The sequence below is a fragment of the Diuraphis noxia genome, unplaced genomic scaffold (genome assembly GCF_037042655.1).
Source record: "Diuraphis noxia isolate RWA-SAM2 unplaced genomic scaffold, SU_Dnox_SAM2 contig0002, whole genome shotgun sequence".
Taxonomy (NCBI): Eukaryota; Metazoa; Arthropoda; class Insecta; order Hemiptera; family Aphididae; genus Diuraphis; species Diuraphis noxia.
Window position 1 is genome coordinate 50964266 of NW_028301712.1, and position 13985 is coordinate 50978250.

The window sequence follows — 13985 nt, forward strand, 5'->3', positions numbered from 1 at the left end:
TATGTTATAAAGTAAGTTATATGAACTTTTTTATACATTTTTATAATATTAATTTCTTCAAAGAGCTCATTTCATGATTGCTTAGTTATTTTTTACAGTACCTAATAATCATCATTGGAGGTAACATAATATGGTATTATAAACTGTATTCAGAATACAAGTGTTGCCATTCGCCAATATAAATCTTTTGTTCTTTGGAGTTGAGATATAGACTAAGAAGTCTATGCTTTAATGAGATTTGAAAAAAAACTTGAATAGTCGTATTTAAAAAGTTATAATAATATAATCAATTAAAAATATCTTTGTATAAAAGTTATAATTAGATCAAGAGTTGATATTCTTGATTAACAAAATCTATGAGACCAACATTTTACAAGAATATTAATATTGTAACATTGATTACTTTTAATCCTGATAAAAAATTTTTAAGCTCACATCCAGCACTCAATCGTAATCTACAAGTGGCCTGAAAAAAAAAAATTATTAATTGGTACAATTTATACTAATTATTTACATATAATTGTTGGAATATATTGACAAATGAGTTATATACATTAGTCATACAATTTATAAAAATAATGGAATAACTATAAATATTACCTACTAATTTTATGCTAAACTATATAAACAAACAAAAATAAATAAAAATCTAAAACATGGCAAATTTTACATTCACAATAATACATCTTGAAGGATTTTAATCATATTCTTATTTTTAAGTAATTTATAACTGTTTTAAAATTTATAAAAAAACCTGTTGAAAAATGGTCATAAGTTACTTAAAAATAATATCATTAAAACTCTCCGAGATGGCATAGATAATATTCTGACCTTTAAATTTCATACCAGGTAAATTCACTCTAATTTTAGAAATAACTAAGGAAAATGTATTATTGTGAACGTAAAATTTGCCATGTTGGAGGTTTGTAAGACGAAGGCAACAAATTCTCGAGTGGTGCCCTCTTAAGAACATTGTAACAATTAATTTTTGTAGTTTAAAAGAAAAATTATTCATTTAATTTTTTTACCTTTTCAAAATGACAATTCATATTTTTTTAAATATTATAATCCGTAACTTTAATGGGTAAATATTTATAAGTAGGGACTCATCGCCCTAAAAAGCACTTAACATGCAAGCACTTATGCTCTTGAAAACTATATACCATGCATTTAATTTATTCTTAAAATAAATATTAATAAAAAATAATATGTTTGATGAATGATTTCCTTCAAATTATAGAACCAATAGATAGATATTTTGATAAACACTATTAAAAAAAATTATGCAAAAATAAACTTAAATATATCACAAAAAGCAAAAACACCTAGTTATACTAGAATATGGTACATAAAATCACAAATGTATATTAATCGTAATATGAAATAAATTAATATTTGGATGATTTTTTTTATGATTATGCAAATGTAAGAAATCCTAGGCTTTATTATTAAACATTTAAAGTTCTGGTTAAGTTACAACATTTTTAAAATTTAAAAATGTATATATTTACTATTATAATACAATTTCCTTAACTTAATAGTAAAAATGATTGACTAGAGTTTTGATTATACTCACTTCAAATTGGATTGTACTTTGGTGCTCGACACATAGCGTTTTGGACTTGCTTCATATGTTATCTTGACAAGTGGACGAACATTTTCCCTTTTACTACGATCTGGGATTTCCCTTTGCTTAATTTCCTTCCTAACTGGGCTCTCCCTCTGCTGCTTAATTTCTTTTTTAATAGGACTCTCCCTTTGTTTTATTTCCCTCCTACTTGGGCTGTCTCTTCTATCTACCCTTCTATCTCTTCTTTCAGGGCTACGACGGGATCGATAATCATCTCTACGGTCATAATCTCGTCTGTCATCTCTTCTGTATCTATCTCGTTCTTCACTCCTTCTAGACCATCTCTTATCATCACTTCTAGATCGACGACGTCGATCACCACTTTTAGATCTTCGACGACCACCACTTCTAGATCTAGATCTACGTCCACCACTTCTTGATCTAGATCTACGCCTACGATTTCTATACCTAAAAATAATTTAAATTAAAATATGATAATTAACAAAAACAATTTATTTATAAAAGTTTTTAGGTATATTATTTGTATAACCTGTTATAGTTAGAACTTGAATTGGAACTACTAGAACTACTAGACTTTGAACGTGATTTAGATCGTGATGATGTAGAACTATTCTCAGGATGACGTAATTGACGTCGTCTAAAATAGGTTAATAATTAACAAAATAGATAAATATTAGATGATACTATAAAACATACTTTCTTCTCATTTTCAATGACAACTCTTTAATTTCTTCTTCTCGTTCAATTTGCTCTCTTTCCATTTTTAGTTCTCGTTCTCTTTGTGCTTTTTTATCCGCTTTATCTAGTACCAAATAGTATATTGAACAACAAACAAAATAAATACATTTTTTTAATTTATAAATAGTAAATATACAATAGAATGTTGACTTTAAAAACAACTTCACCACATTAAATTTGAACTATTAGTAATACTACTGACATTGTTTGTTTAGCAAAACTTTCATTTTTCGTTTCATTAATTCTTGTGGAGTTGGTTTGCTGTCACTTGGGCCTTGCTGTAAACATATTATGTTACAATTACATCTAAATCTACAAACTAATATTCATATTAAAGAGATTATTTATTATTATAAATTTTCATTTGTTTAAAATTCATAATCCCCTAGAATTTTGATTTATTTTTATTCGCAACATGCTAATGTACTCTTGCGATATATTAACAAATTACTGACTTTTTTGCTGGAAGAAGAAAGACTGAGATCTGGTAATCTGAAATAATATCAATTTTCAATAAAAATAAGTATGCATTATTAAAAGAACACATTAACTTACGGAGGTTTAATGTTATTTGTATTTTTATCTTTTTCGTCATCTTCATCAGAAATACTCAATTCTGAAGATGAATCATTTCCTCTACGGCCATAATACCTATATACATATGAAAAAAAATAATATCAATACTATCCAAAGTATATAGGTTACAATGAATAAATAAGTTTACCGTTGAACAGGAGGTGGTTTTTGAATAGCTGGCAACTGTGCATTATTCCTATTATTCATTTATGAACATAAAATGATAAAATATATAAAAATTAAATTTGAATCAAACTAATAATTAGTAACAATGGGAATTGGAGTTATTAATGACCCACATATTGTAGCAGATAAAAATATAACATCCATTATGATATAAATGTCAAATCAACAATAAATTATAAAGAGGACGCCACACTTGCAAGTATTGTCTCCATCTTACAAACATACAACATAGCAACAACTGTTCTACGTGGGAAGAACCAAGAAGATTGCAGTCATAACTTACTAAGAAACAACATTTTCACACTTTAAAAATGAGAAGATTTACTGTGCAACATTGTTTTTATTTTTTTCAATACAAACACGAAAAAGTTTTTTTGTTTAGAATTTCGCCATTCAAACTTAATTATATTTTTATGTCAAAAAAATTAATGTACTGTAAATATTTACCATTATATAGTGTGAAAATTTTTTTTCTTAGTTTTGATTCTTCAGAATTTAAAATAGAATATCTTGTTTTTTTCTCGTGCATAAAAGTTTTTGGTATGTGGTAAATTTGTAAGATAGATACAACAAATGTAGGAACAGTGAGAGTAATTTTTCCATATTATATTATTAATATTTAATAACAAAAAATTTGAACCTGATAGGTGACACTGCTTTATTCTGACTTCGTGATCTATGCCGACGAATATGACTCTTAGATAATGATCTAGATTTTCGACGAGGAGATCTTGAACGAGAACTCCGTTTTCTTCTAGAATGACTTTTTGAAGATTTTGATCTATAAACACAAATTGTAAATAATAACTAAAAAAATTAATACAAATTGTTTATTTAAACAAAAAATACTGGATATAATTTTAATTTAATCATACTATAACATAAAAATTTAAAAAAGAAAGTTAGATAAATCACTGATTTTACTTTGAACTTGTTTTGGATTTGTCATGGTTTGTAGGTTCTTCGTCGCCAAAACTAGTTATGTAAGTTACTTGGCCTGAGTTTTCAGGAGTGGGAGAACGAGATGTCATCATTGATGATAGTTGATCAAAATCAGTATAACTAGGACTCTTTCTAGTTGCATAACTAAAAAAAAGTAATTAAAAATAATTTATAACTGTAACTGTTGTAGGTATAAGGTACAAAATCAAATTTTAATAGTTAATACCTTAGTGGACTTAATGCTTTGCCTTCTAAAGCTTTTAATCGAAAAGCTCTACGTTCTCTTCTAGATCGTCGTCCCTAAATACAAAATTTAAAATTAATTTCAATTTTTAATTATATTATTTAAATTTATATTTAAAAAAAAATAAAAGTTATGCATGAATTAATAATATTTTGAAATTTAACTTGATGAACAAAATTTGATTGTTAATTTATACTCTTAACCAGCTTGATTTATTATAAATACTAAGGTAATAAATTTATAAATTGACCATTAATTTGAAAAATAAAACTTACAGCAAACATTGCTTTTTCTTCTTCAGCTAAACGAGCTAATTGAATGTTTTCAGCCTCTTCCAAATCATTATTAAGAAAACTATAAAAATCATTAGTAGTCATACCAAAGCCATGAGCAGTAGAGTTCAATTCATTCGCTTGGTCAGTACCAATTTTGCTAACATCAATTGATAAATCTTTAAAACAAAATAAAGCTATTAAATTACTATCTATCCTAAAATTTTAATTTTTAAAAATTGATGCTTACCAAAATCAACTTCACTCTCCTCGTCTGATTCATCAGAACCATCATTTTTAGGTTTAATATCCAAATATTTTCTGGAATCATCAGTTTGAATAGTGTCTTCATCGCTATATTTATATGGAATAGCAGCATTAGCAGTAGATTTTTTCTTAGCATCATCCGCATCTGGTTTAGTTACAGGGCCAAATTTTTCTTCAAGATAAAGTTGGTGTAAAAATTTACTTTCAGATACTAAAATTTTCAAAATAGATGATTAATATCAAATGATCACAGATGAGTTAAATAAAATCTTACTAGCTAAGAACTCATTTTGAACGAGAATACGGTAACGTTCATAGTTTAAGTGACGTTCTTCATAAGACATTTGTTCATCTTCATTGTCTTTCTTAGGTTCTCTGATGAAATCTAGATGAGCTCGTGCATCAAACCGATCAATCATTATTTCTTCATTTCCTTGCCAGGGCATCCTAACGTAAGAAAAACACAATCAATCTTCTTAAGAAACGAAAAAAAAAAAAGATAGAAAATTATGGCAAATACTTACATAGTAGCAGGACTATTGGCAGCAATTGCAATTCCTGGATCAATGTGTATTTTACATTGACGACCGTGCAATTGTAAAAATTGTGTGGGATCAGCTTTCTGAAATTAAATAAGATATAATAATAATTGTTGTGAATAAGATTTGCAAAACAAAAAAGAATCACTCACAATTTTTTCATAATAATCTTTTCGGCGCTGAGCTCTCCTTTGATAATCGACCAATAGGCCACGGATTTTTTTCTCTTGTTTTCTTGCTTCGTGCCACATGATATTATCTTCTTAACAGTAAAAATTCCAAATTAGATATTGTGTGACTACTTAGTATTTAAGTCAACAGTCAACTAATAACTTTTATAGTTATAAGGTATACAAAGTTAAAAGATAATAGTCATTGGTCAATGAATAATGCATAATAATGAATAACTATTAGTTGTTTTACTGTATATTTGAATAATGATGATAATGATGTTTAACTACATAAAATAAATTCCGTTTAATTGTATACAAATACGACTATTGCTGAAATTATTATGAGACACAGACTAGGTATAAAAGCTTAAGATTGTAAAGATAATAATAAATATAATGAATATACATTAAGTATTTAAGACGGAGATAGTGAACACTGTAAGTTGTACAAGTCGAGCTTCATAGCATTGTTTATAACAACATTAAGATTTAGAAGATTAATATTTATTAGTCACATTCTTACTTACTACTTTACTACGTATTTCTCAATGTCTGACTTCTGTGTCTACTCCCATCTTAATCTTCAATGGCCTTTTCCAAAATTTAACTATTTAAGGTCATATAATATACCCAGATTTCTGATAAATCTGATAAATCCACCGAATTTATAAAACTCATTAATGGATTGTTAAAAGTTGAAACGTTATGTTTGTGGAATAATGTATTTATTTATCTGCTCATTCTGCTCTCTCTTTAATCATGGTTACTCATTCTTTATTATCTATGTGGTTACTCATTTTTACTTCGTTATCTATTATAGAAATTCTTTAACCTGGTATATGGTTTCCTTATTATCAAACACTTTTCCCGCGTATTTTTACTCAGCAGCTGCTGCTATCACATATCTGCAAATTGCAATAGTGCAATCTGCATAAAATTAATCATTTAATATAATATAGGTATTCACTTTTGTATCTTTATCCACTTAGTTGCTCAATCATCATTTATTACTCTATTGTAAATGGCATGATTAAAAATATATCTACCTAACTTAAATCGTAGTCGTTTAATATTATATTTAAATAGTTAGTTGTCGGTACTCCCATTTCATATACTTAGTTGTACTTCTATATCAGATTAGGTTAAGATTACTTGATATTTGATGCATTTAACACCATCAGCACTTACTATTTACTATAATAGTTAATAGTTACCATTACAGTTCAACTGCAGACAGCCACAGTTGCAATTAGGTTGATAAAAATAATTAATTATTTAACGGTGATACTATACACCTATCAGGCCCTGTGTAACCACCATGAATTCTACAATTTCTGTGTCCAAGGTAAGTTTTTAAATTTAATTTTGAATATGAAACTAAAAATCTGGTACCTACCTATTTCAATCTAACTTAACATCACTAATGATTTATTAGTTAATATATTATTTATTTAATCAGATAATCCATCTTAATTAATTTGTATGTTTGTATTATATGATAATCTACAAATAATAACATGTTTTATTTGTTATTTTTAAATCCTAAATTCTAAAATTATGTTGATATTTTTTTAAGTACTTAACTATAATAATAATTATAAATCAATTATTCTTTAAACAATATTAGAAAATTCACAATTGTAAATTGTAACTTGAAGAATTTTTGTTTGTTATTGTTTAAAAGTCTTTAAGCTACAAGACAGTAATATTAGTATGGTAGAAATACAACTGTATTTATTTTAGAGTTCTGTTTATTAGGTAGATATATTTATCGATATCTAGTATATAAATTAACTTAATATAAGTTTAAAATAATAATTTGATTGTTACTATTTTAGGGTTGTTTTGTGTTCAAAAAACCAAACAAAGAAAAGAACAAAAGAAAAAGCAAAAGCAAGAAACAATTGACAACTTATCAACCAGAATCTGAGTTATGGCATACTACATTCATTGATATCTGGAATAATGTTAAATCTAAAATTGATGTAATTATAGTTAAATTAATTTAACATGTATTATAATTTATGCTATATACTATTATTTAATATAATCAATATTTAATATAAACAAATAATTAATTAATTCATATTACTGAAATGTTATAGGATTTAAATGGATCAATATACTCAAAGTTTATTTCTGACACTGTAGATTTCCTAGCCTCATCAAACATCACTACAAATCTATATATTCCAACAGCATGTTTACTTACAGGTTCAGTTTTTAAAATAAAAATATAAATATATTTTTCTATATTAGTATATTTTATTTGAATAGGAGTAAATTTACCAGATCACGAATCATTATTTGGATTGTTAGCAACAAATTTAGAAAAATCTCAGCCGCCCATTGTTGTTGCTACACTTTTTTCTGAACACTTTTCTAGCGTTAAAAATGCAGTTATAAGTATGGTGTCACAATTGTTAAACACAAATGACGATGAATCTGATGTATAAATATAATTATTCTTTAATATTTTAATATAATATGTTTTTTACAAAAATATTATTTAAGTAAATTATTATTTGTTTTTAGTTTGATGAAGAAATGGATGAAAGTTTTAATCCTGTTGTTAAACGATCTGAATGTACTATGTCTACTTTAATTGAATGGTATAGTCATCAACTAATTGGAACTCGTGTAGCGATTCTCATAAAAGATTATGAAATGTGTCAACAAACAGTCTTACAAAATTTCATCTTACTTTTAAGGTTTTTTGTTAAATTATTCATTACTATTAACTTACAATATTTTATATTTTTTGTTTTTGTTATGCAGTTACTATGTAAAAGAAATTCCTATTGTGTTGGGTATTGGTATTGCAACTTCTATATCAAACTTACATAATTCTCTTCCTCATCATGTGGTCACAAAACTTCAAGTGAAAACTTTTGTTAGTGAAGCATCTGTAGTATTTTTAAACAATATCATGGATCAGGTATAATCAATTAATATTTTTAAAAGTATACCATTATTATTTTTTTATTAAAAGTATGTACTGGTAGCCCTATGGTTATATTACAAGAATAGTTTATGTACATAGTTGTTGTAGTTGTAAAGTTATTATTATTAATTATATATAAGTATAATCTAGATGTGTACACTTTTACATGAATTCAGTTAAATCATTTATTTGAAGTCAGAAATAGAAATATTAATGATTTTTTAAGTGTAGAATTCAACTGAAAAAAGTTATTTTAATTTTTATATTTTTTACTTAGGTATTTTTAAAGCCAGACTGTTCATTTTACTTGGGTGGACGTATTTTGGAATATATGACTGAAGTATTTTTATACTATAATTTTTCTATTAAACAGTTTATAGAAAGTCTCAAGGTAATATTAATGAAACTGGGATAATTTGATAATTTACAATATTTTAGTACCTATTAACAATAATTCTTACAGTTTTGCCTCATGGAACATTTTTATCAAAAGCCACTTAATTGCATATGTGTGGCACATGAATCAGCACAGGGAGCTTTATTTGATTCTTTAGATAAAAAAACACTTGAAGAAATTACTAAACTGCGTTCAACAAATTATAAATTAAAAATCGACAACAATTTTAAAGTATAAAGCTCTTAGAAATTTGTTCCAAACTGCTATAAATTAAACTAAATATTTATTATAAATAACAATTCCAGGAAAATTTTCTTCAATCAATTAGAAATTTAAAAGCTTGTATTGATGATTTTCATATTGGGTTAAGAGTATTACACATTTTAGTGGTTGACTTACCACATTCACCATTAGGAACTCAAGTATGCAAATTGATAACATTAAATTATACCTATTTTTATATTTGTTTTTAATATATATTCATATTACATTCTTAGCTTAGAGAAATGTATAGCACTGCAATGAAGAAACACATAATTGACGACACATCATACAAAACATGTTTACAATTATTAAAATTTTTGTCTAAAGATGATTTACTTGCCAAATTTGACAAGGTAATTTTTATCGTTCCTCATATTTGATTTACTATTTTAATATATTTTTTATATTGATGCGGATTTCCTTTTTGTATTTTAGATACTTCACGTTTTCAAGAACATAAAAAATAATAAACAAGCAAAAATTGCTTTAAAATTAGTTCAAAGCTATGTAAAACGTTTAGAAGAGTCACATTTAAATAATTTAGTTATTGTAGAAGATAAACCCAAAGAAAAACCTAAAGAAAATTTGCAAGCTGTATCAAGATCACAGTTTATAAAAGTAATTTTAAACGTTACAGTTAATTATATATTAAATTATATTGTTTCTTATTGTTATTATTTTATCTTTTATATAAGAAACTTATAGACAATGTAAAACACGAAGATTCCCGACCAATGACTGAGTTTGAAAAAGCACGTTCAGAAACTTTAGATAATTTAACAGAATATGTATTAAAAAAGTTTCTTGTACCTCCAACAACCATGCCTTTAAACGAATTGTTAATCTTTGATGATTTGTCATCCATTAGACGCAAAATTGTTGGAGAGGACAGAGCTGCTCAATATACAGCATTAGTCAATCCGCAATATTATATAAATGTAAAAAATCTTAATATATATATGATTTTCATAAAATTAAAGAATAAATATTGTGTCAACAGTGTGATTGCTGTGAATTGGAATTTACAGAACAGATATTTAAAACCATGCCAGATATATCTATTGTATATAAATTGCATTTAGAGTCAAGGTTTGACCAGATTAATATATATGATTGGTTGCAGGTAAATTATACCTAAGATTTGGTATTTTATTTATAAAATTAATTTAAAAAATTTTTCCATTACATTTTGTAATATTATTTCAACTTATTAGCTAAAAATTGTTTGATACTTCATTAACTCTTAATAATTGAGTAATTTAGTAATCTATTAAAATTCTATTTATATAACTACTATCTAGGTTTCAGTGTATTGGTTGTGGATTACATGTATTATTTGCCTTTCCAATCAATATTTTTAAAAAGTTTTTTTTTTTAGAAATTTATTTCAATTGTTGGTTGCGATCAAAATGACGATGATAATAATGACGATATAGATCCAGAATTACAGTATCCTTTAATCTAATATATTTTTGATCATTCGTAGTGATTTTTAAGAGGATGTCAGCGCACTATTTGTTTTCTCTTTCTGGCTCACTCGTAACATAGACAAAACGCATATACGCAGAATCATTTTTTTCTATATCTTGAAGTAATTTTAGAGTAAAACCTCCGATTACAAAAAAGATAGAAAATAATATTTTTGAGGGAATGATATATCGATTTGTCTAAATATTGTCTCTAAATAATTTAAACATTATTTAAATGTACAGTATTTTTTTATTTATTTTGAAGGTTGAATACAAAGTCAAATATCAATAAAATATAAAATCGATATGTCATTCCCTCAAAAACATTATTCTTTATCTTTTTTGTAATGGAAGGTTTTACTCTAAAATTACTTAAAGACATAGAAAAAAATTGTCTATGTTACGCGTGGGTCAGAGAGAGAAAACAAATAGTGCGCTGACATCCTCTTAACATGACAATATGTTTTATAGTTAAGCGCTTATAAATTACTCAAGTTTATTTGTAGTCAATACTATTTTACATAAATTACATATATTTGATATTCTTACCATTTTTAAAATTTAAGATATTATATTATTTAGAAACCGGTCCAATATGTGACTACATTTTCATGTTTGCTGTTTGAAATTGTAATGTACTTCCTAAAATCTTATCTTAAACAAAAATGTATAATCATAAAATGTACTTTATTTAAGCTCTAGTTTTGTTTTAGTCTGCCGTTTCCTGTCCATACTATCTTAGTTTGAAGTTTTTATACATAAGGTCTATTTTTATAAAAATTATAAATTTTACTTGAGTGCTATATAAAATTACTATAAGGTATCATATTGTAACCTGTGGGTTGCAGACACCTCATTTGTATTATTGCTATCTGCATGTGGTTTTGAGTCTTAATCACCACATTGTAAGCATGCATGATTTTATTTTATTTAAAGGAATTCAGCTGTCTTGTATTATTAATTTCTTTCCTGGCGAATATTTTAAATTTGTTATTAATATTTATTATTATTTCATGTTATGTTATGTTCAACTTTTGTTTATAGTATGATTTAAGATTTACAAGTTACTTAACCGAGCATTTTCTTTTGATGCCTAGTGTTTGTCTTTGATTACGGCTTATGAGAAGTTATACAATGTATATTTTCATCATAGACTCGTATTATGTATCTTTAATTCTATACATATATAGTTACATACAATGAGGTCTCTAGTTTTTCATATGCTGAACTACTAACTTTTGGCAACAAACTGAGCATATCACTCTTGAGACCAAACACACAGTGTTGTGTAACTTGTACCTAAATTATGGTTTATAATATATCTATTTTTTTATTTATTAAAAAATTAATAATTTATGCTGCATGCAAAATAGGTAAATATGATTATAGATATACCAGAATTTTTATTTTAATCATAATATTTAGTTATTAAATATATTAAAACCTGCTTCCTAGATAGGTAGTTGAATATTTTCACTTTGACAAAATTATTTTTTAATATGTATTGTATTTGAAATTAATAGTTTTTATTAGTAAGCCAATGAATATTTAATAACACATTAGAAAACTTTTATTTTCCTTAAGTAGTTTTTGTATTAGATCTCGATTTGTGCGAGCTGTAAATGAATTGCAGCATTTGGGGTATATACGACCGTCTAAGTACAAAACAGATCACGTGCAGCGCCTTACATGTGGATCTTGCTAATCTTAAAGAGGACGCTACACTGACATGTATTGTCTCTGTCTTATAAGTGCACAACATATTCTCGGCTGATAGCGTTTAGATTAATCAATTTAAAAATTATAGTAAATCTGCCTAGGTATTATTAAACTTGATGATAATAATATTGTATTTGTACGTGAGTTTTATAGTACCTAATTAAATTTTTTAGCAAGATTTGCTTATATAAAACTTATAAATTAAAAAATATGCCCATAACTCACTTAAAAACTGAATTATCGTAAAAAAAACAAAGATAATATTTTTATCATTAGGTTTTTTAATAGGTTGGTTTATTCTAGCTTTCAATTCAACGAAGCTAAACGTGATCTATTCTACTGAGCGTAAATTTGGTGTATTACGCACTTGTAAGATGGAGATAACAAGTTTTGTGTAGCGTCCTTTTAATAATATTAATACCATTGATTACAGAATACAGAATAGTATATAAATAATATAATATATATATTATTATTTATTCCATTATCAATGTCAATACCTACCTTATAATTATTTATTAATCACTGGCTTTTATACCTAAATCTCTTTTCTTATTTTGTATCTGAAAAATGTTTGACATGTAATATTATTATTTTTTTTTTTAAATATGTGGTATCTAATAAATATTATTTTATATTCAATACAAAAAATAAGTCAGCGTTGCTTTTATGTACAGAATGAGGACGCGCAAGTGACCCTATGGAGTCTAATAATTAACTACAAGTTCCTCGATATAATCGTTTTGTTAATTATAAACTCGACACAGATTTAGGTCATTTATAATCTTTTATAATAATATGTACCTATATATTATATTCTACACATATATTATGATTTCTGATTAGCTATGTGTTTTATTGAAAGGAACAAACAATGAAGCTGTGTCATAGGTGTTGGTACCTATATTCTATTACATACTTGTATTATGCTGATGCAGACGCCCAACACCTCAAGTACCTGCATAGAATATTCTATGGTACATGTGGGCTGTCCGAAGTACTGCTATAAGACGAGAGTTGTGCTGTCAATATTATTAATTGTCCCTGCCGAAAATAGGTTATTTAAAATAAAATTCGCGAGTATATTCCACCGCCATGGTAGCCGACTGCCAAAACCCGGAGATTTGTTTATAGGTAACCAGGCAAATATACTGTGTTGATATGTTGTTTACTAGCGTTTATAATAGACAGATTTTCTTGCAGATAAAGAGAATTTGATGCACTAGAATTGGTATAGAACAATAGTGTTTCGAACTTAAAAGGATAAATTCTAGTGTAAATATGATTAATATTATTATTAATATAATTAGATATTATATAATATTATATTATACTATTAATAGATTATATTCATATTTATTTTTAATAAACACCAATTCATTAGATTTATCAATGATAATACCTATTACCAGTAGGTACTGGATCTACAAATTATGCAACCCGGGGCACAACATAATATTAGCGCCCCTAAAAGTCACCAAATCATAAAAATGATGAGTTTAAAATTTGAAATTTGCGCCCCTCTATGATAAGCGCCCGGGACATGGGCCCCGGTTCGTCCCCCCCCCTAGATCCGGTACTGCCTATTACATTATCTTTACAAATTTAATACAATATCTCTCATAATTTGTGCACAGATATTTTATAGGTATTTCAAGATCAAG

The 13985-nt window shown here is 26.3% G+C and overlaps 2 protein-coding genes across 4 annotated transcripts; one reads left to right on the top strand and one right to left on the bottom strand.

Moving 5' to 3' along the window:
- Positions 1 to 263: 263 nt before the first annotated feature.
- On the bottom strand, positions 264 to 6283 carry LOC107167572 (uncharacterized). Of its 3 annotated transcripts, none has more exons than XM_015516689.2 (17): positions 6056 to 6283; positions 5508 to 5617; positions 5341 to 5438; positions 5091 to 5263; positions 4800 to 5027; positions 4553 to 4728; positions 4260 to 4333; positions 4016 to 4177; positions 3732 to 3872; positions 3054 to 3101; positions 2885 to 2980; positions 2785 to 2821; positions 2532 to 2607; positions 2288 to 2393; positions 2121 to 2228; positions 1577 to 2038; positions 264 to 466 (listed from the first exon to the last, which is right to left on the bottom strand). In XM_015516689.2, the coding sequence occupies exons 2-17, from the start codon at positions 5604 to 5606 to the stop codon at positions 445 to 447; spliced, it is 2106 nt and encodes a 701-aa protein (XP_015372175.2). In that variant the 5' UTR covers positions 5607 to 5617; positions 6056 to 6283; the 3' UTR covers positions 264 to 444. The 3 variants fall into 3 exon arrangements, with proteins under 3 accessions (XP_015372175.2, XP_015372176.2, XP_015372177.2); XM_015516690.2 differs by having other exon boundaries at positions 5508 to 5614; positions 6056 to 6275; XM_015516691.2 differs by having other exon boundaries at positions 6052 to 6275.
- A 166-nt stretch (positions 6284 to 6449) lies between these two features.
- On the top strand, positions 6450 to 12541 carry Orc3 (origin recognition complex subunit 3). Its single transcript, XM_089218243.1, has 15 exons — positions 6450 to 6873; positions 7367 to 7513; positions 7634 to 7742; positions 7806 to 7978; positions 8064 to 8239; positions 8307 to 8466; positions 8750 to 8863; positions 8936 to 9100; positions 9175 to 9291; positions 9367 to 9486; positions 9569 to 9751; positions 9829 to 10071; positions 10134 to 10256; positions 10512 to 10582; positions 12202 to 12541. Exons 1-15 carry the CDS (start codon positions 6847 to 6849, stop codon positions 12305 to 12307), a joined length of 2034 nt encoding a protein of 677 aa, XP_089074369.1. The 5' UTR covers positions 6450 to 6846; the 3' UTR covers positions 12308 to 12541.
- The last annotated feature ends 1444 nt before the right edge of the window (positions 12542 to 13985 follow it).